Here is a 26,463-nt window from a genome sequence, read left to right as displayed (position 1 = left end):
GCTAATGCATTTTTCTCCATCCCTCTAGCAGCACAGTGCAGGCCACAGTTGGCTTTCACTTGGAGGGGAGTCCAATATACTTGGAATCGGCTGCCCCAGGGGTGGAAACATAGCCCCACCATTTGCCATGGACTGATCCAGTCTGCGCTGGAGCAGGGGGAAGCTCCTGAACACCTGCAGTACATCGATGACATCATTGTGTGGGGTGACACTGCAGAGGAAGTTTTCGAGAAAGGGAAGAAAATAGTCCAAATCCTTCTGAAGGCCGGTTTTGCCATAAAACAGAATAAAGTTAAAGGACCTGCACGAGAGATCCAGTTTTTAGGAATAAAATGGCAAGATGGACGTCGTCAAATCCCAATGGATGTGATCAACAAAATAACAGCTATGTCTCCACCAACTAGCAAAAAAGAAACACAAACTTTCCTAGGTGTCGTGGGGTTTTGGAGAATGCATATTCCAAATTACAGTCTGATTGTAAACCCGCTCTACCAAGTAACCCGTAAGAAGAATGCTTTTGAATGGGGCCCTGAGCAACGACAAGCCTTTGAACAAATTAAGCAGGAAATAGTTCATGCAGTAGCCCTCGGGCCAGTCCGAACAGGACCAGATGTAAAGAATGTGCTCTACACCGCAGCCGGGGAGAATGGTCCCACCTGGAGCCTCTGGCAGAAAGAACCTGGGGAAACTCGAGGTCGACCCCTGGGGTTTTGGAGTCGGGGATACAGAGGATCCGAGGCCCGCTATACTCCAACTGAAAAGGAGATATTGGCAGCATATGAAGGAGTTCGATCTGCTTCGGAAGTGGTCGGTACTGAAGCGCAGCTCCTCCTGGCACCCCGACTGCCGGTACTAGGCTGGATGTTCAAAGGAAGGGTCCCCTCTACACATCATGCAACTGATGCTACATGGAGCAAGTGGGTTGCACTGATTACTCAGCGGGCTCGAATAGGAAACCCCAGTCGCCCAGGAATCTTGGAGGTGATTATGGACTGGCCAGAAGGCAAATACTTTGGGATATCATCAGAGGAGGAGGTGGCCCGTGCTGAAGAAGCCCCACTGTACAACAAGCTACCGGAAAATGAGAAGAAATATGCCTTGTTCACTGACGGGTCCTGTCGTATTGTGGGAAAGCATCGGAGATGGAAAGCTGCTGTATGGAGTCCTACACGACGAGTTGCAGAAGCTGCTGAGGGAGAAGGTGAATCGAGTCAGTTTGCAGAAGTGAAAGCCATTCAGCTGGCTTTAGATATTGCTGAACGAGAAAAGTGGCCAGTTCTCTATCTCTATACTGATTCATGGATGGTAGCAAATGCCCTGTGGGGGTGGTTACAGCAATGGAAGCAGAACAACTGGCAGCGCAGGGGCAAGCCCATCTGGGCTGCGGCATTGTGGCAAGATATTGCTGCCCGGGTAGAGAACCTGGTTGTAAAGGTACGCCATGTAGATGCTCATGTGCCCAAGAATCGGGCTACTGAAGAACGTCAAAACAACCAGCAGGTGGATCAGGCTGCTAAGATTGAAGTGGCTCAGGTGGACCTGGACTGGCAACATAAAGGTGAATTATTTATAGCCCGATGGGCCCATGACACCTCAGGCCATCAAGGTAGAGATGCAACCTACAGATGGGCTCGTGATCGAGGGGTGGACCTGACCATGGACACTATAGCACAGGTTATTCATGACTGTGAAACATGTGCTGCAATCAAGCAAGCCAAACGGTCAAAGCCTCTTTGGTATGGAGGACGATGGCTGAAATATAAATATGGAGAGGCCTGGCAGATTGATTACATCACACTCCCTCAAACCCGCAACGGCAAGCGCCACGTACTTACAATGGTGGAAGCAACCACCGGATGGCTGGAAACATATCCTGTGCCCCATGCCACCGCCCGGAACACTATCCTGGGCCTTGAAAAGCAAGTCCTATGGCGACATGGCACCCCAGAGAGAATTGAGTCAGACAACGGGACTCATTTCCGAAACAACCTTATAGACACTTGGGCCAAAGAACATGGTATTGAGTGGGTGTATCACATCCCCTATCATGCACCAGCCTCTGGAAAAGTTGAACGATACAATGGACTGTTAAAGACTACACTGAAAGCAATGGGTGCTGGGACATTCAAAAATTGGGATACACATTTGGCAAAGGCCACCTGGTTAGTCAATGCTAGGGGATCTGCCAACCGAGCTGGACCTGCCCAATCAAACCTGTTACGCACTGTAGAAGGGGATAAAGTTCCTGTAGTGCACGTAAGAAACATGCTGGGGAAGACAGTCTGGGCTACTCCTGCCTCAGGAAAAGGCAAACCCATTCGTGGGATTGCTTTTGCTCAGGGACCTGGATGCACTTGGTGGGTAATGCAAAAGAATGGGGAGGTCCGGTGTGTACCTCAAGGGGATTTGATACTGGGTGAGAATAGCCCATGAGTTGAATTGTAGTATGTTAATTATTATATAATACTGTATGTCATCACTACCATGATTGCTATATATCATAGATGAAAATGGTGATTAATTAGAATGTATTGGAAAGAGTGTAACCTGAGCATGACATAAATGGTATGGAATAAGGGGTGGATATCTGTCCTGGTTCCAGTTAGGACAGAGTTAATTTTCCCTCATAGTAGCTGGTAGGGTGCTATGTTTTGGATTAGGATGAGAAGAGCGCTGATAACATGCTGATGTTTTAATTGTGGCAGAGCAGTGTTTACACCAGGCCAAGGACTTTTCGGCTTCTCGCTCTGTCCTGCCAGCGAGCAGGCTAGGGGTGCAGCAGGAGCTGGGAGGGGACAGACCCAGGACAGCTGACCCAAAGTGGCCAAAGGGGTATTCCATACCATCTGACGTCATGCTAAACAATATATAGGGGTGGCTGGCCGGGGTGGGGGGGCCGGCTGCTCGGGGATAGGCTGGGCATCGTTCAGCGGGTGGTGAGCAATTGCATTGTGCATCACTTGTTTCGTACACATTATTATTATTAATACTATTATCATTATCACTATTATTATTATTGTTATTATTATTTTTCTGTCTTAATAAACTGTCTTTATCTCAACTCACAGGCTTCACTTTCCCGTTTCTCTCCCCCATCCCAGAGAGGGAGGGGGGAGGGTGAGCGAATGGCTGTGTGGTGTTTAGCTGCCAGCCGGGTTAAACCACAACGCATACGATGGGTGAGCAATTGGCTGACGGGCAGGGCTCAAAGGGTTGTGGTAAATGGGGCCACATCTGGCTGGCGGATGGTCATTAGTGGGGTCTCCCAAGGCGCCATTTTAGGGCCAGTCCTCTTCAATGTTTTTATAAACAATTTGGACGTAGGACTTGAAGGTGTTTTGAGCAAATTTTCCGACGACACCAAACTTGGAGGAGTTGTGGACTCGGCTGGGGGTGGAAAGGCCTTGCAGAGAGATCTGGACAGATTGGAGAGCTGGGCGATCACCAACCGCATGAAGTTTAGCAAGAGCAAGTGCCAGGTCCTGCACCTGGGACGGGGCAACCCTGGCTATACGTACAGACTGGGCGACGAGACACTGGAGAGCAGCCCCGCAGAGAGGGATCTGGGGGTTGTGGTTGACAGCAAGTTGAATATGAGCCAGCAGTGTGCCCTGGCAGCCAGGAGGGCCAACCGTATCCTGGGATGCATCAAGCACGGCATCGCTAGTCAGCGGAGGGAAGTGATTGTCCCACTCTACTCTGTGCTGGTGCGGCCTCACCTCGAGTTCTGCGTGCAGTTCTGGGCACCACAGTACAAAAAGGACATTAAACTGTTGGAGAGTGTCCCTAGGAGGGCGACGAAGATGGTGAAGGGCCTAGAGGGGAAGACGTATGAGGAGCGGCTGAGGTCACTGGGCCTGTTCAGCCTGGAGAAGAGGAGGCTGAGGGGAGACCTCATCGCAGTCTACAACTTCCTCGCAAGGGGGAATGGGGAGGCAGGTGACCTATTCTCCGTTATCACCAGTGACAGGACCCGCGGGGACGGTGTTAAGCTGAGGCAGGGGAAGTTTAGGTTGGACATCAGGAAGAGGTTCCTCACCGAGAGGGTGGTTGCATACTGGAACAGGCTCCCCAGGGAAATAGTCACTGCAGCAAGCCTGTCTGAATTTAAGAAGAGACTGGCCTGTGCACTTAGTCACATGGTCTAAACTTTTGGGCAGACCTGTGCGGTGCCGGGAGTTGGACTTGATGACCCTTATGGGTCCCTTCCAACTCGGGATATTCTATGATTCTAGGAAATGCTAACACCACACCTTTGACTGCCACAGTTCCAAACATGGCAGAGATAGTGAAAGCCTTCTGTGCATCTACCAGTACAATCACCCCAAAGGTGTATTATAAACTAGAAGAACATCCTGTAGGATTTTACACTGGACAACCTGTGCTGGTGAAAATGCCTCAGGTTGGAACAGTAGAAATGGTACTAACTACCCCCAAAAATCTCTACGCATGGGAAGTCAAAGATTGTTATCTCCCCCTCTTACTAACCCTGCCGCTTGAATACAACCGAGCATATTTTCTTTGCTTTTGTGTTCACAGGAATCCTGAGTGAACTGCATGTTGACAGCTGGAGAATGACAAATCAGCAGTTTGGATTCATAATGCTATGTTTTACCCTGACCTTAATGCAATCCCCTTTGGTTCGTAGCCAAAAAGACCCAGAATGGCCGTGGTCCCAAGCCCATGTTAAATACACTGGAATTTTGGGAACACGTGCCATCAGGACGAATTAAACTTAGTTACTGTGGTTGTGCATGGAGCTGAGGTGTTTCACTGTGACATCTCATGATGACCCTTGGAACCATGCATTGTCACGATATAATGCAAATGTTGGTACACTGCAAAACAAAAAGGACCTAAATCTCTCTACTTTAGTTTTACATGGAAACAAAATATTTCAAAAAGATGAATGGAGTTGCAGCAGGAAGCACAAATTCAATGGATTTCGCATCTATGCATGTATTTGTCTTGTAGGAATTTAAGTGCAATTCAGGTTCTGTATTATTCTGTATAAGCATAAACCCTGACAAGAGAACTAAACAACTAAAGAGACAGAAAGAAGGCTGTTGTCCAAAGAAAGCATAAGTCTTCAGTCTGTGCTCGTGAAGGCAAAATGAGAAACAGATGATGCCTGTATAGTTTCTCAAGACTAAAACAGCTGTAGTGACAGACTTGGGTCGTTTACAACAAATTCTGTAGCCCTTTATGCTGGACAGAGTATTTGAAATAAGGAATAGGCAAAACTAATTCAGAAGTTGTTTTGGGTGAAGGGAAATGAGAAAGCGCATTGCAAATGAGCTGATTCACCAGAAAGGATGATTTGGGGTGGGGGAAGGGGAAAGGATTACATCCAAATATAGCAGCTGAAGAATTGCCCTATGCAGTGTAGTTTGGTGCTTGTAATTATAATTTCCAAAAGACAGAGACTACATTGCAAAAGCAGAGCTAGTATCCTGTTTTGACTAGCTAGTCAATACACTGGAGGGTGGGGTGGGGACTGAATGCAGCTGCATCACCAATCTAGCATTTAGGAACCAAGATACTTGTTTTCAAAAGAAAAATATGAGCCTTTCAACATAGCTTCACTAAGTACACTTATGGAGAAAAGCTCTTCCAAATGAAAACAGTTTCTTTAGTCACTGAAATACTGAGAAATACTTGCTACTCTGCGTCACAGATTGTTGCAACTGGGACAACTCCAGTGTTGTGGATTCCCCTGCCTGGAGAGATGATTGCTAAAATGTATGCCACACTTGTACAACCACTAAACTGGTGTTTGGTTGCCTGAGCTAGTGCTGTTCCACATGGACAAGTCGTTCCCCCCCCCCCCCCCCCAAAAAAAAAAAACAACCAAACAAAAAAAAAACAGCCCACAGGCTAAGGATTTTTATGAGGATGTTTGGAAGAAACATTTTACAACTCAGTATCTGCAAACAGTGTATGCAATTACATGTATGTCAATGAAAGCTATCCCTTCCTAATACAAGGAAGTCCAAAATCAAGCGGGAAACAGTGCCTCTGAATCATGTAGAAATTAGAAATGATGTAGATATGTCTGATGGGTTGAACATAGACTGGCAAGAATTCTCTCAGAATAATCCAAAAATAGATTCCTTGTATGCTTTACAGGTGCCTCAGTCATAATTTGAGCATTATGAGCATAGTGAGAAAGTGATCAATGAAGTGGATGTGCATTTTAGGATAGAAATTTGTATCATTTTGGAAGGGTCCAAACTGAACTTTTAAAACATTTATTTTAAATAAATGAAGTATGAAAATACTGTGAATTTATTTGTATATAACAGTAACACTTTAATATTTAGTCAAAGAACCATGAAATCTAAAAACTCACTACTTACATTAAGAACTTACCCATTACAACTCAGTACTTTAAATGATAATATGACAAATTCTCTGACGGATATGAAAACGCTTGTATGGTTATGGTGTGGTCACTCTTTGGTGAGTGGGAGCAAGCTAAGATACAGGATTTGTGCCTTGAGCTCCTGCTATTTCTAGTGCATGAGACTTAAAGAGCGTCGGGCATGTGAACAAAAAGCTTTAGGTGTGTGTTTGAATTTAACTCCATTAATATCTGTCTGGGGCTTGGAGTTAAAATGTATTAGCTTTATAATAAAGATCGGTTGAATTGATCCGTTCATTAACCTGGAACATTAACACCTGCATTTAGGCAGAATATCTGGCTGCTTAACTAGCACCAGATGTCAGACTCCATTACAAACTTTTTGTCATGAGCCACAAATACATTTAAGAATTATTTCAGTGCTACAAGGTGTTTCATGTTATAGCTAATGTTTAGCGCAACCTAATTATTCCACATTAACAATATTTTCACTAGTAACATCACAAGGGCAAAAGAAACGCTAAAGTTTGACTCAGATTTTAAAATGGTAAATAGTTTTTTAATGGCCACACTTCACTAAAATACTTACGCTGAATTTTGCCCACATCTACCTTTACACGCTAGTTGTTGATATAAGCAATAGAGAACTTCAAAAACATACAAAAGGGCATTACTGAATCGTTTAAAAATACTTATTTGTAATTAAAGTTTTGCCAAAAAACTATTGTGATCTTTTATAGCTGCAGATAACGAAAATACTTAAGAATTATTCTGCAATTTTACAATACTGTGGTGAAAGATTAAAAATAACCATCTCATTCTTATTTAGATTGTGGAAATGCCCATGTTTTCTTAGAAAGTACAATATGGTTACCATTAATTCTAAAAACTTGACAATACCTCTTTGCAATGCAAGCTACCACAACAAGGTTCCACGTACAGAACTTGTATGCAAAGGGAAAAAGCAGGAAGAATAAAAAAATCAATAATTATAGTTATGCATGTAAAAATCTATAGCCATACAGTGAAAAAATACTACAAAGCTATGTCAAAACAAACGAGTAAAATTCTGTTATTGTATCAGTTACTGCACTGCAGCACTTCTTTTCCCCTTGCTTTTTTATTTTTTTAATGTAAAACACCCCTTATCTTGGTACATGCTGTTGCCAGTAACGTGGTTCATGTTGGTAAACCCATAACTGCTACTCAGAGGCTGAGTACTGCACTAATTACAACTGCAGCCTCAGGCTATTTTGTATTGATGAAAATAATCGGCCCGTATTATGAAAAGGTAACAGGAATTTGTTTTCCCCAAAATGAACTCTGCTACCTTTTTCTTTCACAGCAAGCAATCTGAATGTTTGTGATAGGCAAAACAAAACTAAATCTTACTATGGATAGTACGGAAGGGCTCTTAACTAGTGAGAATCTTTATCAGTTTATTTAATAATCTATAATTACTTTTATAAGTCTATATTATATTATAGCCAAGAGATCCCATCAAGAAGCATATATGCTCCTCTCAACTTAGACAACTTTAGACATCTCGTTTCTATTTTTTAATTATATTTTTTTCTGATAATTTTATTTTAACAAATACCAAACAAATTAAAATTTATTAAAAACAAACAAACTTCTTTGCTATTGGGAAAGCCACATGACCAGGAAAAAAATGTTTATGATCACTGAAATATTTGTATTACCTATTAAAAATATGATGCTTTAATATAAATAGCATCAGAAATGTCTAACAGACTAGTGACACAACTTCATTTGAGACTGCAGATCTATATGAAATTCTTGTTTTTATCATTTGGAGTTTTCCCTTGAAGTATTTTCAACTTTCTACTAATAACATGTGACATGTCATACAACCCCTCTATTCTCAAAGTGAATATATGAAATTCCCACTATAAAAGCTGCTCCTGGCCCTGAGAAATACAGTATTTCATCATTTGCTACAAAACTGTTCTGTACCCTGAGCTGCAGGCATGACTTCTACTTCTCCCAAATTTATCAATACCTATCTTAGCTCAAGATGTAGACTTTTGTACAGTGAAGAAAACATCAACAGTGAAGAAAAAAGGTGGGAAAATATTTCTGTTCAGAAAAATTCCAGTGGTGAAACAGCAAAAAGGCGTTTCCCATAAGAACAATTACTAACTAGATTCTGAGGAGTTGTTAATCATTTCAGTTTAATGTTATTCCTGTACATTAAAATCTTTTGGAATATTGTTACTTTTACTCACAAATCAAATAACACATTAGAGTTCTGCCAGATAGTTTCATAAAAGCAATATCCTACCATAAATTAAATTTGTGAAAGAAAATAAACATGAAGAAAGATTTACTTATTGAGGAACATGTTTTATAGATAAATATACTGAAAACACAGCAGGGTTTAATATTCCCCTAAAAAGTAAGCTGGTTTAGATTTTTTGTAAAAAAAAAAAAAAAAGTCTAATATACAAACATTAAAAAAATAATTTGTGAAGGAATGTAACATAATTACCCAGATTTGTACCCATTCACTCCTCAGATACTGGTAGCTATCTCCTTTTGACATAAACCTTTATATATATTAACCCAGAGACATGCATATGTGGCCAGTTAGCCCAAGCAGAATAGTCATTCAGCTTTCCCAAAATTTAAACTATCATAAATTACCATTTGGACAGCATTAGAAAGAAATTGAAGCATACAAGGAATAAACTATAGTTTCTTTTTATATCAAAATGTACTCTTGAAAATGTGTTTGGCACAGTGCTAAATTATATAGTTAACACTAAATATTGCAGGATACAATAAAACCCTGGAGTTAACTTGTGTTTATATCCTTTAAGGGATAAAACTGAAGATACCAATTATTCAGAAATCAGCCTATACAAACTGTATAAACAATATCTTATGTCTTGAATTGAAAAACACTAATATAGTAAATATTACATAAAAGACTGCAAAATAATATAAATGGATTTAAACAGCTCTTTACAATAAGAAATTCAAATGGAAACAGACAAGTAACAAAGAGAAGTAAAAAAATTTATTGCAGTATTCATTCCACCAGATTTGCTGGGGATCCCTTTTCTTGTAGTATTTCACGGTGACCTAATACATCAAAATCTACATTTACAAAAACTCCTCCTGCAGATAGGTCAGAGATACTGCATGCTCCCCCCCCCCCTCCCCCCCCCCCCCCCCCCCCCACTTTTTTTTCCTTCAACAGAATAAATTATATATCCAGGAGGTTCTGCCATTTTACAGCCTGGAAAAACAATGCTTCCCTGGAAACTGGGCTAAGCTAAAGAAAGCCATCCGCTGCTAGGTTAAACTTCAAGAACACTTTATTAAGAACATTAACAGACTAATTTCCAACATTCACTTGTTTATTTTTTTAAACAGAAATTGTTTTTTTTTTTTCAAGATATAAACATTTTTTTTGTTAAACTATAATACAGTGGGAGTAAAAATGAACTGAGAAGTTTCTGCTGCACAACAGCGAAGGAAGCTCCCACAAAAATGTTTACCAAACATTTCCTTCTTTTTTTTTTTTTTTTTCCCTGTGTCCCAGGTCCCATTCTTACTCTTCATTTAACTGCTTGTTTGTTTCCAGAAAGTTGATATTTCAAGTTTTTGTGTTATTTCAATTCCTGCAAATTTGGCTGCATGTACAAATTCATTAGCTGGAAGTTCCATCCTTGGCAGCATACAGCGATCGTAAAGTCTGAACAACTTTATTAGTCAGCTTATTAGCACTCGTTAGAGCAATTTTTTTGTAAATAATGTCTGACTCTTTAATAGTGTCTACCCAAGGCACCAGTTTGCGGCCATCACGGCGCTTAGCCTCAGTCCAGGAGCCACTGTAGGAGCCTGCCATCCACTGAACACTGAAGCCATTGCTGGTTTTCTGTACTACTCTTGCAATTTGTGGTCGGTCTTTGTACTTTGGACAGCAAATAGCGATGACATCCATGACATCAACACTTTCATTCATCTGTGAAGCCAACTCCGTAGAGTCTGAATTTCGTTTTGACCTTCTCAATGACTAAAACATTGGGGGGGAAAAAAGACCAAGTGTTACACAAAAGAACTTTAGTGAAATTATTGCTTTTATTGTTTTTAATCCCTTGACGCCGGGAGTTGGGATTTCCCAGCACACATTCCATTGCCGGCAATGAGACGCACCGCGACCGCCAGCGCCAAGGGGTTAACATATCCTTGTAAAATCACATACTCTTAATTTGTACCCGTGTCTTTATCTCTTATTGATATATAAAATTATATATACACATGAATAATAAAGCTACATAAAAACTTGGCAACAATAAAAAGGATAACACACAGTACATTCCAAAGGAAAATTAATAACTTTTTATGCTGGATAAATCTCATTTTCTATTTTTTTTATTATTGTCTTTTCTGTTAAACTTTCTACAAAAGTTGTATAAATGGTTAAGTAGAGAATCTCTATCTACAAAATGCTTTCATGTGGATTACATTACTTGGTGTACATTTAATATAATAGACTGACATTTATAAGCACATAAAAATCATTTTACGTAATACGCTGCGAAATACGTTGACTCCTCCTCCGCCTCACCCCTGAAGTGCCTCCTCCTCTATCCTCCCCATCACTTTCATCATCCTCTGTCTCAGCTGCATTGTTTTTAGGGCTGCCTCCTCCAAGCAGCGAAGTAATTGCTTTGTTCCGAGCATTTGTGCTAGCTGACACCTCTCCATCTTCTTCGTCTTCATCAGGATCCAAATGTTCCATAAGGAGCTTAAACTATACATTAAAAAAAAAAAAAAAGATTGGTCCACACTGTAACTTTAAAAATAACCACTGATATGACACTACATTAAATTAAATCAAATGGAAAGATAAGGAAACAGGGTAAAACGTATGGCAGACAACTTCAAGCTTGAACAGCTCATGTGTTCCTGAAAGAAAGTTGTGAGTTATCAGAATATCACATAAGATTACCAGGAACATAACATTTTGAAATGTTTGTCCAATTCATTAGCATCTACTTTCAAGTTTGTACTGTGTTAGCCAGTTTAAAAGAGTTTTAGATTTTCTGCTGAGCAACTTTACTTACATCTAAGTACTGTTTTACTATACTTCTCTTCACTTCTTCAGTGATCTTAGAATTAGCCATATCACTCCGCAGAAAATCCAGAGTTTGTTTTGGATGGAAATGCACTCCTGTCTTCCTGTTTATCGCTTTATCATAAACTTTTGCAGATTCAGATGGAGAATATTTCTGAATTTTACTGTTTAAAGAAAACAAGAAAGAAGAGTTTTTAAGGAAATTCTGAAATAATTTCAAGGAAAAGCTTTTAAAATCTTCAGTATAAGCAGTCATACTTTCATCATTTCATCTACAATAGACATCCTGATAATAAATTAATCATTGCTTTTTCTAAGACAAAGTTTCATTTTCATTACATTCAACTTGTTACATTTACGATTTTTCTCTTACACAAATCTATTGCTTAAACAATTAGTTACAATAACTTTTTTTAAAAACTTCCAAACTTAATCCTTACAAAGAACCCACTAAATTACAAGATCAGGCTATTATCTAAGCAATCCTTACCTATCAGAGAATCCACAGAGGTTCTTTAAATGCTGTTTCAGCATCAAAAGTAATAATATGCCTTGGGACACGTTTGCAAATTCAATTAAAGGAGCTGAATTTTCTGGTAAACATTTCATCACAGCATTTATATCATTTTCTTCATCAGAATCTGAATCAAAGTCTACTCGTTTCCGTAATCTCCGAGGCTTAGAAGCTTCCTCTTCACTTTCACTCTCACTACCACTGTTACTGTCACTCTCAGCCTCCTCGTCTGATGAAGGCTTTCTTTCCTTTTTTTTGTCTTTCACCATAGACTGTGACAGAGAGAAATTAACACGTTCCAAAATTAGGGTAAAGTAGCATCATGCCTGTTTCTAGAAAATCTTTCCAAAATCATCATTGGCTGAAATCAGCAAGAATTCCCTGAACAATAAAACAACAACAAATAATTCAGAACTCAATATTCAAAGATTAAAATTATTTATGGAAAAAAAGATGCTCAATTTACCCCCTGACCCTGACCCCCACCCCAAAATAACTGATCCAAAGACTACTTCCCCCCCCCCCCAAGTGGGTACAACAGAAGTAAGTGAAGCAACAAGTACTCCACTGGCACGTTATTCTTAAAAAGTTTTTTCTTTTAGCAGTGCCAGAAAAATGCATTAGAAGGCAGAATACAATAAATCGGGAAGAAAATTCCATTTATATGTCACCTGGGTATAATTTTTGTACACTACATATATTTCCATAAGTACTTTGGTACAGACTAGTCCAAGCTCTTTTTAATCCTTGCCTCTGTTAAAACGTTATGATATTAATTACGCTGCTGAACAGAGAAACCCCAAGGGATCATACACAGTGCTACTAATAATCAGTTTTACTACTTTTAGAGCTACAGAATTTCACACTTGCATTATTACTGCACATACTATGATTTTTCATAACACAGAACTTAAGATGTCCCAGTCAGCATCTCATCCTTACTGTGCTGGGTGCTACACACTGGTGCCCAATCTGAAGAATCTGTCTTTTTCTAGCAGATTAAAAATCAACTTTGGTGGGGTGAGAACACAAAGCAGTGTACTTTCCAGGCATCAACTCTGACTTGTAATTAGTATCAGATTGGAAATTCTTGGAATGGGTTTGCTTCTTAACAGCTTGGACCTTTTATCATTAAAGTTGTCCAGGAAATGAAGAAGCCTGAGAAATAGAGGCCTTTTTCTTACAGGGTTGTGTATTGCCGTAACAACAGGTACTATACCATGACCGGGGTTCTTATATACCACCATATGAAATGAAATACCGCACACTTTTCTTGCAGTAAACAATGCATTTAAAGTCTCTCAGGTGACACACATGCAACTACCATCAGCTACTTGAGAACAAAAAGAATTAAACAGCAAACTGGATTTTATTATTAAAACCACCACAATAAACCAATATTTCATGATGATTCCAGGTTCATGTACTTCCAGATGCATGCAATTTATTACTATTCAGAAATATTAGGAAATGATAGGTATTTAATATTGAGATCTTAACATTTTTCTTTCTTTTTTAATAACGTAAGCAGAAATGTAAGGAAAGGTTTTTAATTAGCGTCTTCCAAATCCAGGCCAGAACAAAGAGGGTTATTTGTTTGTTTGTTTTTTAACTACTGGTTACAAAGTAATGCTGCTCATCCATATCATAATAATGGTACTGTACTCACTGAAAAATTGACCAAATTATAGAGAAGCTTATGTTGCCACAATAATAAATATAGTAAACTATAAAGGCACATACCTCTTTAAATGACTGTAGTAGGTTGCTACCAGAAACTGATAGTGTAATGTCTATATGATGCATTATAAACAGTGGCTCTTCCTGTGTTTGATAAGGAAAACATGCTAGATTGTCTGCTATGTACAAGAGCATATTCACCTCTGTTTTCTGGAAATTAAGAATAAATACAAAATTATAAGCGTACCTATAAATACATTGGATTTATACTCTTATCATATGTTCCTAACAGTCTAGAGCAAAAAAAAACATAACAAATTTTATTTTAGATATCTTCCACCTGACTCTAAAGAACATACGTAAAATTTAGCCATAACTGAAGATACATTATTTTTGATCAATCCAAACTGGGTATATAGAAAGATATAGAATGATGCAAAAATAACAAATATTATATATGTAAATACCTCATATTACAAAGCAAAACAAAACACAATAGGGAAACAAAGTTATCAATATGTCATAAAAATACATTGTGAAAGGAGAATTTAAGCTTGTACTGCTATATTTGAATTTCTTTTGAAGTGAAAGAAATGTGATGCTTACTGCAGTATCATCAAAGAGGTTGAGTAAAGAAATTAAAAATGCTCGTCTGTGTTGACGGTTTCCTCGAATCAGAGAGTATAGGTGTGAACACAATGCACTGGATGATTCATCGTGTCTAAAACCTCTTACAGGATCCTTTGGGCAGGTATTGATCGCCTGTTGCACCTGGTAAGACATCTTCATACCAGCCACTGCTTTCATCTGAAAAGTATTTATTTTTATTTAAACCATTGCTTTCAAGCAGTAAAACCGAAACACATAATATATTTTTTTGCAGTGGAAAATTAAACAAATGCCTGTTAACAGAAACTAACTTTTTTTTTTTAAGCTTATTTCCTTTTAAGTGGCTGCTCATCTGAAGTTGAACTTTCAAACATGCACTGCAGTGATACTACCTCTTGAGTCGGCAAACATTAAAACAGAATTTGTGGCAGAGATCAAAATGTCTTGTGAACTGCTTTCACCATTCATTCTATGTTAGAAACATATACAGCTAATCTATTTACCAACTGCAGCCAGGTATTTCAACTTAAACTACTTTCAAGAATACTGAAATGTTCATACATGAACGGAATATTTTACCAAATGTGTATGCTTATGTCAGCTATAGTGAAACCAATACTGAGTCCATATTAGTGCAAAATAACCAACAAAAAATGAGATTTTTATTTTTTTTTTATTTTTTGCAGATATCCTAGAATTTCCCATTTTAGGGCCAGTCCTCTTCAATGTTTTTATAAACAATTTGGACGTAGGACTTGAAGGTGTTTTGAGCAAATTTTCCGACGACACCAAACTTGGAGGAGTTGTGGACTCGGCTGGGGGTGGAAAGGCCTTGCAGAGAGATCTGGACAGATTGGAGAGCTGGGCGATCACCAACCGCATGAAGTTTAGCAAGAGCAAGTGCCAGGTCCTGCACCTGGGACGGGGCAACCCTGGCTATACGTACAGACTGGGCGACGAGACACTGGAGAGCAGCCCCGCAGAGAGGGATCTGGGGGTTGTGGTTGACAGCAAGTTGAATATGAGCCAGCAGTGTGCCCTGGCAGCCAGGAGGGCCAACCGTATCCTGGGATGCATCAAGCACGGCATCGCTAGTCAGCGGAGGGAAGTGATTGTCCCACTCTACTCTGTGCTGGTGCGGCCTCACCTCGAGTTCTGCGTGCAGTTCTGGGCACCACAGTACAAAAAGGACATTAAACTGTTGGAGAGTGTCCCTAGGAGGGCGACGAAGATGGTGAAGGGCCTAGAGGGGAAGACGTATGAGGAGCGGCTGAGGTCACTGGGCCTGTTCAGCCTGGAGAAGAGGAGGCTGAGGGGAGACCTCATCGCAGTCTACAACTTCCTCGCAAGGGGGAATGGGGAGGCAGGTGACCTATTCTCCGTTATCACCAGTGACAGGACCCGCGGGGACGGTGTTAAGCTGAGGCAGGGGAAGTTTAGGTTGGACATCAGGAAGAGGTTCCTCACCGAGAGGGTGGTTGCATACTGGAACAGGCTCCCCAGGGAAATAGTCACTGCAGCAAGCCTGTCTGAATTTAAGAAGAGACTGGCCTGTGCACTTAGTCACATGGTCTAAACTTTTGGGCAGACCTGTGCGGTGCCGGGAGTTGGACTTGATGACCCTTATGGGTCCCTTCCAACTCGGGATATTCTATGATTCTAGGAAATGCTAACACCACACCTTTGACTGCCACAGTTCCAAACATGGCAGAGATAGTGAAAGCCTTCTGTGCATCTACCAGTACAATCACCCCAAAGGTGTATTATAAACTAGAAGAACATCCTGTAGGATTTTACACTGGACAACCTGTGCTGGTGAAAATGCCTCAGGTTGGAACAGTAGAAATGGTACTAACTACCCCCAAAAATCTCTACGCATGGGAAGTCAAAGATTGTTATCTCCCCCTCTTACTAACCCTGCCGCTTGAATACAACCGAGCATATTTTCTTTGCTTTTGTGTTCACAGGAATCCTGAGTGAACTGCATGTTGACAGCTGGAGAATGACAAATCAGCAGTTTGGATTCATAATGCTATGTTTTACCCTGACCTTAATGCAATCCCCTTTGGTTCGTAGCCAAAAAGACCCAGAATGGCCGTGGTCCCAAGCCCATGTTAAATACACTGGAATTTTGGGAACACGTGCCATCAGGACGAATTAAACTTAGTTACTGTGGTTGTGCATGGAGCTGAGGTGTTTCACTGTGACATCTCATGATGACCCTTGGAACCATGCATTGTCACGATATAATGCAAATGTTGGTACACTGCAAAACAAAAAGGACCTAAATCTCTCTACTTTAGTTTTACATGGAAACAAAATATTTCAAAAAGATGAATGGAGTTGCAGCAGGAAGCACAAATTCAATGGATTTCGCATCTATGCATGTATTTGTCTTGTAGGAATTTAAGTGCAATTCAGGTTCTGTATTATTCTGTATAAGCATAAACCCTGACAAGAGAACTAAACAACTAAAGAGACAGAAAGAAGGCTGTTGTCCAAAGAAAGCATAAGTCTTCAGTCTGTGCTCGTGAAGGCAAAATGAGAAACAGATGATGCCTGTATAGTTTCTCAAGACTAAAACAGCTGTAGTGACAGACTTGGGTCGTTTACAACAAATTCTGTAGCCCTTTATGCTGGACAGAGTATTTGAAATAAGGAATAGGCAAAACTAATTCAGAAGTTGTTTTGGGTGAAGGGAAATGAGAAAGCGCATTGCAAATGAGCTGATTCACCAGAAAGGATGATTTGGGGTGGGGGAAGGGGAAAGGATTACATCCAAATATAGCAGCTGAAGAATTGCCCTATGCAGTGTAGTTTGGTGCTTGTAATTATAATTTCCAAAAGACAGAGACTACATTGCAAAAGCAGAGCTAGTATCCTGTTTTGACTAGCTAGTCAATACACTGGAGGGTGGGGTGGGGACTGAATGCAGCTGCATCACCAATCTAGCATTTAGGAACCAAGATACTTGTTTTCAAAAGAAAAATATGAGCCTTTCAACATAGCTTCACTAAGTACACTTATGGAGAAAAGCTCTTCCAAATGAAAACAGTTTCTTTAGTCACTGAAATACTGAGAAATACTTGCTACTCTGCGTCACAGATTGTTGCAACTGGGACAACTCCAGTGTTGTGGATTCCCCTGCCTGGAGAGATGATTGCTAAAATGTATGCCACACTTGTACAACCACTAAACTGGTGTTTGGTTGCCTGAGCTAGTGCTGTTCCACATGGACAAGTCGTTCCCCCCCCCCCCCCCCAAAAAAAAAAAACAACCAAACAAAAAAAAAACAGCCCACAGGCTAAGGATTTTTATGAGGATGTTTGGAAGAAACATTTTACAACTCAGTATCTGCAAACAGTGTATGCAATTACATGTATGTCAATGAAAGCTATCCCTTCCTAATACAAGGAAGTCCAAAATCAAGCGGGAAACAGTGCCTCTGAATCATGTAGAAATTAGAAATGATGTAGATATGTCTGATGGGTTGAACATAGACTGGCAAGAATTCTCTCAGAATAATCCAAAAATAGATTCCTTGTATGCTTTACAGGTGCCTCAGTCATAATTTGAGCATTATGAGCATAGTGAGAAAGTGATCAATGAAGTGGATGTGCATTTTAGGATAGAAATTTGTATCATTTTGGAAGGGTCCAAACTGAACTTTTAAAACATTTATTTTAAATAAATGAAGTATGAAAATACTGTGAATTTATTTGTATATAACAGTAACACTTTAATATTTAGTCAAAGAACCATGAAATCTAAAAACTCACTACTTACATTAAGAACTTACCCATTACAACTCAGTACTTTAAATGATAATATGACAAATTCTCTGACGGATATGAAAACGCTTGTATGGTTATGGTGTGGTCACTCTTTGGTGAGTGGGAGCAAGCTAAGATACAGGATTTGTGCCTTGAGCTCCTGCTATTTCTAGTGCATGAGACTTAAAGAGCGTCGGGCATGTGAACAAAAAGCTTTAGGTGTGTGTTTGAATTTAACTCCATTAATATCTGTCTGGGGCTTGGAGTTAAAATGTATTAGCTTTATAATAAAGATCGGTTGAATTGATCCGTTCATTAACCTGGAACATTAACACCTGCATTTAGGCAGAATATCTGGCTGCTTAACTAGCACCAGATGTCAGACTCCATTACAAACTTTTTGTCATGAGCCACAAATACATTTAAGAATTATTTCAGTGCTACAAGGTGTTTCATGTTATAGCTAATGTTTAGCGCAACCTAATTATTCCACATTAACAATATTTTCACTAGTAACATCACAAGGGCAAAAGAAACGCTAAAGTTTGACTCAGATTTTAAAATGGTAAATAGTTTTTTAATGGCCACACTTCACTAAAATACTTACGCTGAATTTTGCCCACATCTACCTTTACACGCTAGTTGTTGATATAAGCAATAGAGAACTTCAAAAACATACAAAAGGGCATTACTGAATCGTTTAAAAATACTTATTTGTAATTAAAGTTTTGCCAAAAAACTATTGTGATCTTTTATAGCTGCAGATAACGAAAATACTTAAGAATTATTCTGCAATTTTACAATACTGTGGTGAAAGATTAAAAATAACCATCTCATTCTTATTTAGATTGTGGAAATGCCCATGTTTTCTTAGAAAGTACAATATGGTTACCATTAATTCTAAAAACTTGACAATACCTCTTTGCAATGCAAGCTACCACAACAAGGTTCCACGTACAGAACTTGTATGCAAAGGGAAAAAGCAGGAAGAATAAAAAAATCAATAATTATAGTTATGCATGTAAAAATCTATAGCCATACAGTGAAAAAATACTACAAAGCTATGTCAAAACAAACGAGTAAAATTCTGTTATTGTATCAGTTACTGCACTGCAGCACTTCTTTTCCCCTTGCTTTTTTATTTTTTTAATGTAAAACACCCCTTATCTTGGTACATGCTGTTGCCAGTAACGTGGTTCATGTTGGTAAACCCATAACTGCTACTCAGAGGCTGAGTACTGCACTAATTACAACTGCAGCCTCAGGCTATTTTGTATTGATGAAAATAATCGGCCCGTATTATGAAAAGGTAACAGGAATTTGTTTTCCCCAAAATGAACTCTGCTACCTTTTTCTTTCACAGCAAGCAATCTGAATGTTTGTGATAGGCAAAACAAAACTAAATCTTACTATGGATAGTACGGAAGGGCTCTTAACTAGTGAGAATCTTTATCAGTTTATTTAATAATCTATAATTACTTTTATAAGTCTATATTATATTATAGCCAAGAGATCCCATCAAGAAGCATATATGCTCCTCTCAACTTAGACAACTTTAGACATCTCGTTTCTATTTTTTAATTATATTTTTTTCTGATAATTTTATTTTAACAAATACCAAACAAATTAAAATTTATTAAAAACAAACAAACTTCTTTGCTATTGGGAAAGCCACATGACCAGGAAAAAAATGTTTATGATCACTGAAATATTTGTATTACCTATTAAAAATATGATGCTTTAATATAAATAGCATCAGAAATGTCTAACAGACTAGTGACACAACTTCATTTGAGACTGCAGATCTATATGAAATTCTTGTTTTTATCATTTGGAGTTTTCCCTTGAAGTATTTTCAACTTTCTACTAATAACATGTGACATGTCATACAACCCCTCTATTCTCAAAGTGAATATATGAAATTCCCACTATAAAAGCTGCTCCTGGCCCTGAGAAATACAGTATTTCATCATTTGCTACAAAACTGTTCTGTACCCTGAGCTGCAGGCATGACTTCTACTTCTCCCAAATTTATCAATACCTATCTTAGCTCAAGATGTAGACTTTTGTACAGTGAAGAAAACATCAACAGTGAAGAAAAAAGGTGGGAAAATATTTCTGTTCAGAAAAATTCCAGTGGTGAAACAGCAAAAAGGCGTTTCCCATAAGAACAATTACTAACTAGATTCTGAGGAGTTGTTAATCATTTCAGTTTAATGTTATTCCTGTACATTAAAATCTTTTGGAATATTGTTACTTTTACTCACAAATCAAATAACACATTAGAGTTCTGCCAGATAGTTTCATAAAAGCAATATCCTACCATAAATTAAATTTGTGAAAGAAAATAAACATGAAGAAAGATTTACTTATTGAGGAACATGTTTTATAGATAAATATACTGAAAACACAGCAGGGTTTAATATTCCCCTAAAAAGTAAGCTGGTTTAGATTTTTTGTAAAAAAAAAAAAAAAAGTCTAATATACAAACATTAAAAAAATAATTTGTGAAGGAATGTAACATAATTACCCAGATTTGTACCCATTCACTCCTCAGATACTGGTAGCTATCTCCTTTTGACATAAACCTTTATATATATTAACCCAGAGACATGCATATGTGGCCAGTTAGCCCAAGCAGAATAGTCATTCAGCTTTCCCAAAATTTAAACTATCATAAATTACCATTTGGACAGCATTAGAAAGAAATTGAAGCATACAAGGAATAAACTATAGTTTCTTTTTATATCAAAATGTACTCTTGAAAATGTGTTTGGCACAGTGCTAAATTATATAGTTAACACTAAATATTGCAGGATACAATAAAACCCTGGAGTTAACTTGTGTTTATATCCCTTAAGGGATAAAACTGAAGATACCAATTATTCAGAAATCAGCCTATACAAACTGTATAAACAATATCTTATGTCTTGAATTGAAAAACACTAATATAGTAAATATTACATAAAAGACTGCAAAATAATATAAATGGATTTAAACAGCTCTTTACAATAAGAAATTCAAATGGAAACAGACAAGTAACAAAGAGAAGTAAAAAAATTTATTGCAGTATTCATTCCACCAGATTTGCTGGGGATCCCTTTTCTTGTAGTATTTCACGGTGACCTAATACATCAAAATCTACATTTACAAAAACTCCTCCTGCAGATAGGTCAGAGATACTGCATGCTCCCCCCCCCCCTCCCCCCCCCCCCCCCCCCCACTTTTTTTTCCTTCAACAGAATAAATTATATATCCAGGAGGTTCTGCCATTTTACAGCCTGGAAAAACAATGCTTCCCTGGAAACTGGGCTAAGCTAAAGAAAGCCATCCGCTGCTAGGTTAAACTTCAAGAACACTTTATTAAGAACATTAACAGACTAATTTCCAACATTCACTTGTTTATTTTTTTAAACAGAAATTGTTTTTTTTTTTTCAAGATATAAACATTTTTTTTGTTAAACTATAATACAGTGGGAGTAAAAATGAACTGAGAAGTTTCTGCTGCACAACAGCGAAGGAAGCTCCCACAAAAATGTTTACCAAACATTTCCTTCTTTTTTTTTTTTTTTTTCCCTGTGTCCCAGGTCCCATTCTTACTCTTCATTTAACTGCTTGTTTGTTTCCAGAAAGTTGATATTTCAAGTTTTTGTGTTATTTCAATTCCTGCAAATTTGGCTGCATGTACAAATTCATTAGCTGGAAGTTCCATCCTTGGCAGCATACAGCGATCGTAAAGTCTGAACAACTTTATTAGTCAGCTTATTAGCACTCGTTAGAGCAATTTTTTTGTAAATAATGTCTGACTCTTTAATAGTGTCTACCCAAGGCACCAGTTTGCGGCCATCACGGCGCTTAGCCTCAGTCCAGGAGCCACTGTAGGAGCCTGCCATCCACTGAACACTGAAGCCATTGCTGGTTTTCTGTACTACTCTTGCAATTTGTGGTCGGTCTTTGTACTTTGGACAGCAAATAGCGATGACATCCATGACATCAACACTTTCATTCATCTGTGAAGCCAACTCCGTAGAGTCTGAATTTCGTTTTGACCTTCTCAATGACTAAAACATTGGGGGGGAAAAAAGACCAAGTGTTACACAAAAGAACTTTAGTGAAATTATTGCTTTTATTGTTTTTAATCCCTTGACGCCGGGAGTTGGGATTTCCCAGCACACATTCCATTGCCGGCAATGAGACGCACCGCGACCGCCAGCGCCAAGGGGTTAACATATCCTTGTAAAATCACATACTCTTAATTTGTACCCGTGTCTTTATCTCTTATTGATATATAAAATTATATATACACATGAATAATAAAGCTACATAAAAACTTGGCAACAATAAAAAGGATAACACACAGTACATTCCAAAGGAAAATTAATAACTTTTTATGCTGGATAAATCTCATTTTCTATTTTTTTTATTATTGTCTTTTCTGTTAAACTTTCTACAAAAGTTGTATAAATGGTTAAGTAGAGAATCTCTATCTACAAAATGCTTTCATGTGGATTACATTACTTGGTGTACATTTAATATAATAGACTGACATTTATAAGCACATAAAAATCATTTTACGTAATACGCTGCGAAATACGTTGACTCCTCCTCCGCCTCACCCCTGAAGTGCCTCCTCCTCTATCCTCCCCATCACTTTCATCATCCTCTGTCTCAGCTGCATTGTTTTTAGGGCTGCCTCCTCCAAGCAGCGAAGTAATTGCTTTGTTCCGAGCATTTGTGCTAGCTGACACCTCTCCATCTTCTTCGTCTTCATCAGGATCCAAATGTTCCATAAGGAGCTTAAACTATACATTAAAAAAAAAAAAAAAGATTGGTCCACACTGTAACTTTAAAAATAACCACTGATATGACACTACATTAAATTAAATCAAATGGAAAGATAAGGAAACAGGGTAAAACGTATGGCAGACAACTTCAAGCTTGAACAGCTCATGTGTTCCTGAAAGAAAGTTGTGAGTTATCAGAATATCACATAAGATTACCAGGAACATAACATTTTGAAATGTTTGTCCAATTCATTAGCATCTACTTTCAAGTTTGTACTGTGTTAGCCAGTTTAAAAGAGTTTTAGATTTTCTGCTGAGCAACTTTACTTACATCTAAGTACTGTTTTACTATACTTCTCTTCACTTCTTCAGTGATCTTAGAATTAGCCATATCACTCCGCAGAAAATCCAGAGTTTGTTTTGGATGGAAATGCACTCCTGTCTTCCTGTTTATCGCTTTATCATAAACTTTTGCAGATTCAGATGGAGAATATTTCTGAATTTTACTGTTTAAAGAAAACAAGAAAGAAGAGTTTTTAAGGAAATTCTGAAATAATTTCAAGGAAAAGCTTTTAAAATCTTCAGTATAAGCAGTCATACTTTCATCATTTCATCTACAATAGACATCCTGATAATAAATTAATCATTGCTTTTTCTAAGACAAAGTTTCATTTTCATTACATTCAACTTGTTACATTTACGATTTTTCTCTTACACAAATCTATTGCTTAAACAATTAGTTACAATAACTTTTTTTAAAAACTTCCAAACTTAATCCTTACAAAGAACCCACTAAATTACAAGATCAGGCTATTATCTAAGCAATCCTTACCTATCAGAGAATCCACAGAGGTTCTTTAAATGCTGTTTCAGCATCAAAAGTAATAATATGCCTTGGGACACGTTTGCAAATTCAATTAAAGGAGCTGAATTTTCTGGTAAACATTTCATCACAGCATTTATATCATTTTCTTCATCAGAATCTGAATCAAAGTCTACTCGTTTCCGTAATCTCCGAGGCTTAGAAGCTTCCTCTTCACTTTCACTCTCACTACCACTGTTACTGTCACTCTCAGCCTCCTCGTCTGATGAAGGCTTTCTTTCCTTTTTTTTGTCTTTCACCATAGACTGTGACAGAGAGAAATTAACACGTTCCAAAATTAGGGTAAAGTAGCATCATGCCTGTTTCTAGAAAATCTTTCCAAAATCATCATTGGCTGAAATCAGCAAGAATTCCCTGAACAATAAAACAACAACAAATAATTCAGAACTCAATATTCAAAGATTAAAATTATTTATGGAAAAAAAGATGCTCAATTTACCCCCTGACCCTGACCCCCACCCCAAAATAACTGATCCAAAGACTACTTCCCCCCCCCCCCAAGTGGGTACAACAGAAGTAAGTGAAGCAACAAGTACTCCACTGGCACGTTATTCTTAAAAAGTTTTTTCTTTTAGCAGTGCCAGAAAAATGCATTAGAAGGCAGAATACAATAAATCGGGAAGAAAATTCCATTTATATGTCACCTGGGTATAATTTTTGTACACTACATATATTTCCATAAGTACTTTGGTACAGACTAGTCCAAGCTCTTTTTAATCCTTGCCTCTGTTAAAACGTTATGATATTAATTACGCTGCTGAACAGAGAAACCCCAAGGGATCATACACAGTGCTACTAATAATCAGTTTTACTACTTTTAGAGCTACAGAATTTCACACTTGCATTATTACTGCACATACTATGATTTTTCATAACACAGAACTTAAGATGTCCCAGTCAGCATCTCATCCTTACTGTGCTGGGTGCTACACACTGGTGCCCAATCTGAAGAATCTGTCTTTTTCTAGCAGATTAAAAATCAACTTTGGTGGGGTGAGAACACAAAGCAGTGTACTTTCCAGGCATCAACTCTGACTTGTAATTAGTATCAGATTGGAAATTCTTGGAATGGGTTTGCTTCTTAACAGCTTGGACCTTTTATCATTAAAGTTGTCCAGGAAATGAAGAAGCCTGAGAAATAGAGGCCTTTTTCTTACAGGGTTGTGTATTGCCGTAACAACAGGTACTATACCATGACCGGGGTTCTTATATACCACCATATGAAATGAAATACCGCACACTTTTCTTGCAGTAAACAATGCATTTAAAGTCTCTCAGGTGACACACATGCAACTACCATCAGCTACTTGAGAACAAAAAGAATTAAACAGCAAACCGGATTTTATTATTAAAACCACCACAATAAACCAATATTTCATGATGATTCCAGGTTCATGTACTTCCAGATGCATGCAATTTATTACTATTCAGAAATATTAGGAAATGATAGGTATTTAATATTGAGATCTTAACATTTTTCTTTCTTTTTTAATAACGTAAGCAGAAATGTAAGGAAAGGTTTTTAATTAGCGTCTTCCAAATCCAGGCCAGAACAAAGAGGGTTATTTGTTTGTTTGTTTTTTAACTACTGGTTACAAAGTAATGCTGCTCATCCATATCATAATAATGGTACTGTACTCACTGAAAAATTGACCAAATTATAGAGAAGCTTATGTTGCCACAATAATAAATATAGTAAACTATAAAGGCACATACCTCTTTAAATGACTGTAGTAGGTTGCTACCAGAAACTGATAGTGTAATGTCTATATGATGCATTATAAACAGTGGCTCTTCCTGTGTTTGATAAGGAAAACATGCTAGATTGTCTGCTATGTACAAGAGCATATTCACCTCTGTTTTCTGGAAATTAAGAATAAATACAAAATTATAAGCGTACCTATAAATACATTGGATTTATACTCTTATCATATGTTCCTAACAGTCTAGAGCAAAAAAAAACATAACAAATTTTATTTTAGATATCTTCCGCCTGACTCTAAAGAACATACGTAAAATTTAGCCATAACTGAAGATACATTATTTTTGATCAATCCAAACTGGGTATATAGAAAGATATAGAATGATGCAAAAATAACAAATATTATATATGTAAATACCTCATATTACAAAGCAAAACAAAACACAATAGGGAAACAAAGTTATCAATATGTCATAAAAATACATTGTGAAAGGAGAATTTAAGCTTGTACTGCTATATTTGAATTTCTTTTGAAGTGAAAGAAATGTGATGCTTACTGCAGTATCATCAAAGAGGTTGAGTAAAGAAATTAAAAATGCTCGTCTGTGTTGACGGTTTCCTCGAATCAGAGAGTATAGGTGTGAACACAATGCACTGGATGATTCATCGTGTCTAAAACCTCTTACAGGATCCTTTGGGCAGGTATTGATCGCCTGTTGCACCTGGTAAGACATCTTCATACCAGCCACTGCTTTCATCTGAAAAGTATTTATTTTTATTTAAACCATTGCTTTCAAGCAGTAAAACCGAAACACATAATATATTTTTTTGCAGTGGAAAATTAAACAAATGCCTGTTAACAGAAACTAACTTTTTTTTTTTAAGCTTATTTCCTTTTAAGTGGCTGCTCATCTGAAGTTGAACTTTCAAACATGCACTGCAGTGATACTACCTCTTGAGTCGGCAAACATTAAAACAGAATTTGTGGCAGAGATCAAAATGTCTTGTGAACTGCTTTCACCATTCATTCTATGTTAGAAACAT

At 38.1% G+C, this 26,463-nt stretch overlaps 3 protein-coding genes across 7 annotated transcripts in view; all 3 read right to left on the bottom strand.

Moving 5' to 3' along the window:
* The window catches only part of LOC308184976 (uncharacterized protein), a gene marked incomplete at its 3' end in the record, with an annotated part of 320,479 nt that overhangs the window by 17,173 nt on the left and 276,843 nt on the right, over window positions 1-26,463 (bottom strand). The gene's annotated exons all lie outside the window — the stretch shown is intronic.
* On the bottom strand, window positions 9,691-14,904 carry LOC308184961 (nipped-B-like protein). 2 transcript variants are annotated; one of them, XM_080572509.1, is made up of 6 exons: window positions 14,275-14,895; window positions 13,732-13,878; window positions 11,965-12,260; window positions 11,464-11,638; window positions 10,965-11,150; window positions 9,691-10,409 (listed from the first exon to the last, which is right to left on the bottom strand). In XM_080572509.1, the coding sequence occupies exons 1-6, from the start codon at window positions 14,473-14,475 to the stop codon at window positions 10,044-10,046; spliced, it is 1,371 nt and encodes a 456-aa protein (XP_080428635.1). In that variant the 5' UTR covers window positions 14,476-14,895; the 3' UTR covers window positions 9,691-10,043. The 2 variants fall into 2 exon arrangements, with proteins under 2 accessions (XP_080428635.1, XP_080428636.1); XM_080572510.1 differs by having other exon boundaries at window positions 10,266-10,409; window positions 10,924-11,150; window positions 14,275-14,904.
* Window positions 21,090-26,463, bottom strand: part of LOC308184706 (nipped-B-like protein) — a 196,016-nt gene continuing 190,642 nt past the window's right edge. For 3 of the 4 annotated variants that reach the window (XM_080572030.1, XM_080572032.1, XM_080572033.1), the window contains 6 exons: window positions 25,977-26,177; window positions 25,434-25,580; window positions 23,667-23,962; window positions 23,166-23,340; window positions 22,667-22,852; window positions 21,090-22,111 (listed from right to left, as the gene is read on the bottom strand). In XM_080572030.1, the coding sequence (XP_080428156.1) occupies window positions 21,746-22,111; window positions 22,667-22,852; window positions 23,166-23,340; window positions 23,667-23,962; window positions 25,434-25,580; window positions 25,977-26,177 (1,371 nt within the window). In that variant the 3' untranslated portion in view covers window positions 21,090-21,745. Of the gene's footprint in view, window positions 22,112-22,625; window positions 22,853-23,165; window positions 23,341-23,666; window positions 23,963-25,433; window positions 25,581-25,976; window positions 26,178-26,463 lie in introns of all 4 variants that reach the window. The other variant, XM_080572031.1, reaches the window with a different exon arrangement.

The sequence above is a fragment of the Anser brachyrhynchus genome (genome assembly GCF_964034855.1).
Source record: "Anser brachyrhynchus genome assembly, chromosome: W".
In the NCBI taxonomy this organism is placed as follows: domain Eukaryota; kingdom Metazoa; phylum Chordata; class Aves; order Anseriformes; family Anatidae; genus Anser; species Anser brachyrhynchus.
The sequence above is the reverse complement of the archived record's forward strand: the minus strand, read 5'-3'. Positions and strand labels throughout refer to the sequence as shown.

Excerpts from the sequence above, each read along its gene's own strand:
- LOC308184961 (XM_080572509.1), bottom strand. The coding sequence starts at position 14,475 with ATGAAAGCAGTGGCTGGTATGAAGATGTCTTACCAGGTGCAACAGGCG. Across the intron at positions 12,261-13,731 it reads TACTACAGTCATTTAAAGAG|TCTATGGTGAAAGACAAAAA; the intron begins GTATGTGCCTTT and ends TCTCTGTCACAG. Across the intron at positions 11,151-11,463 it reads TAGTAAAACAGTACTTAGAT|TTTAAGCTCCTTATGGAACA; the intron begins GTAAGTAAAGTT and ends TTTAATGTATAG.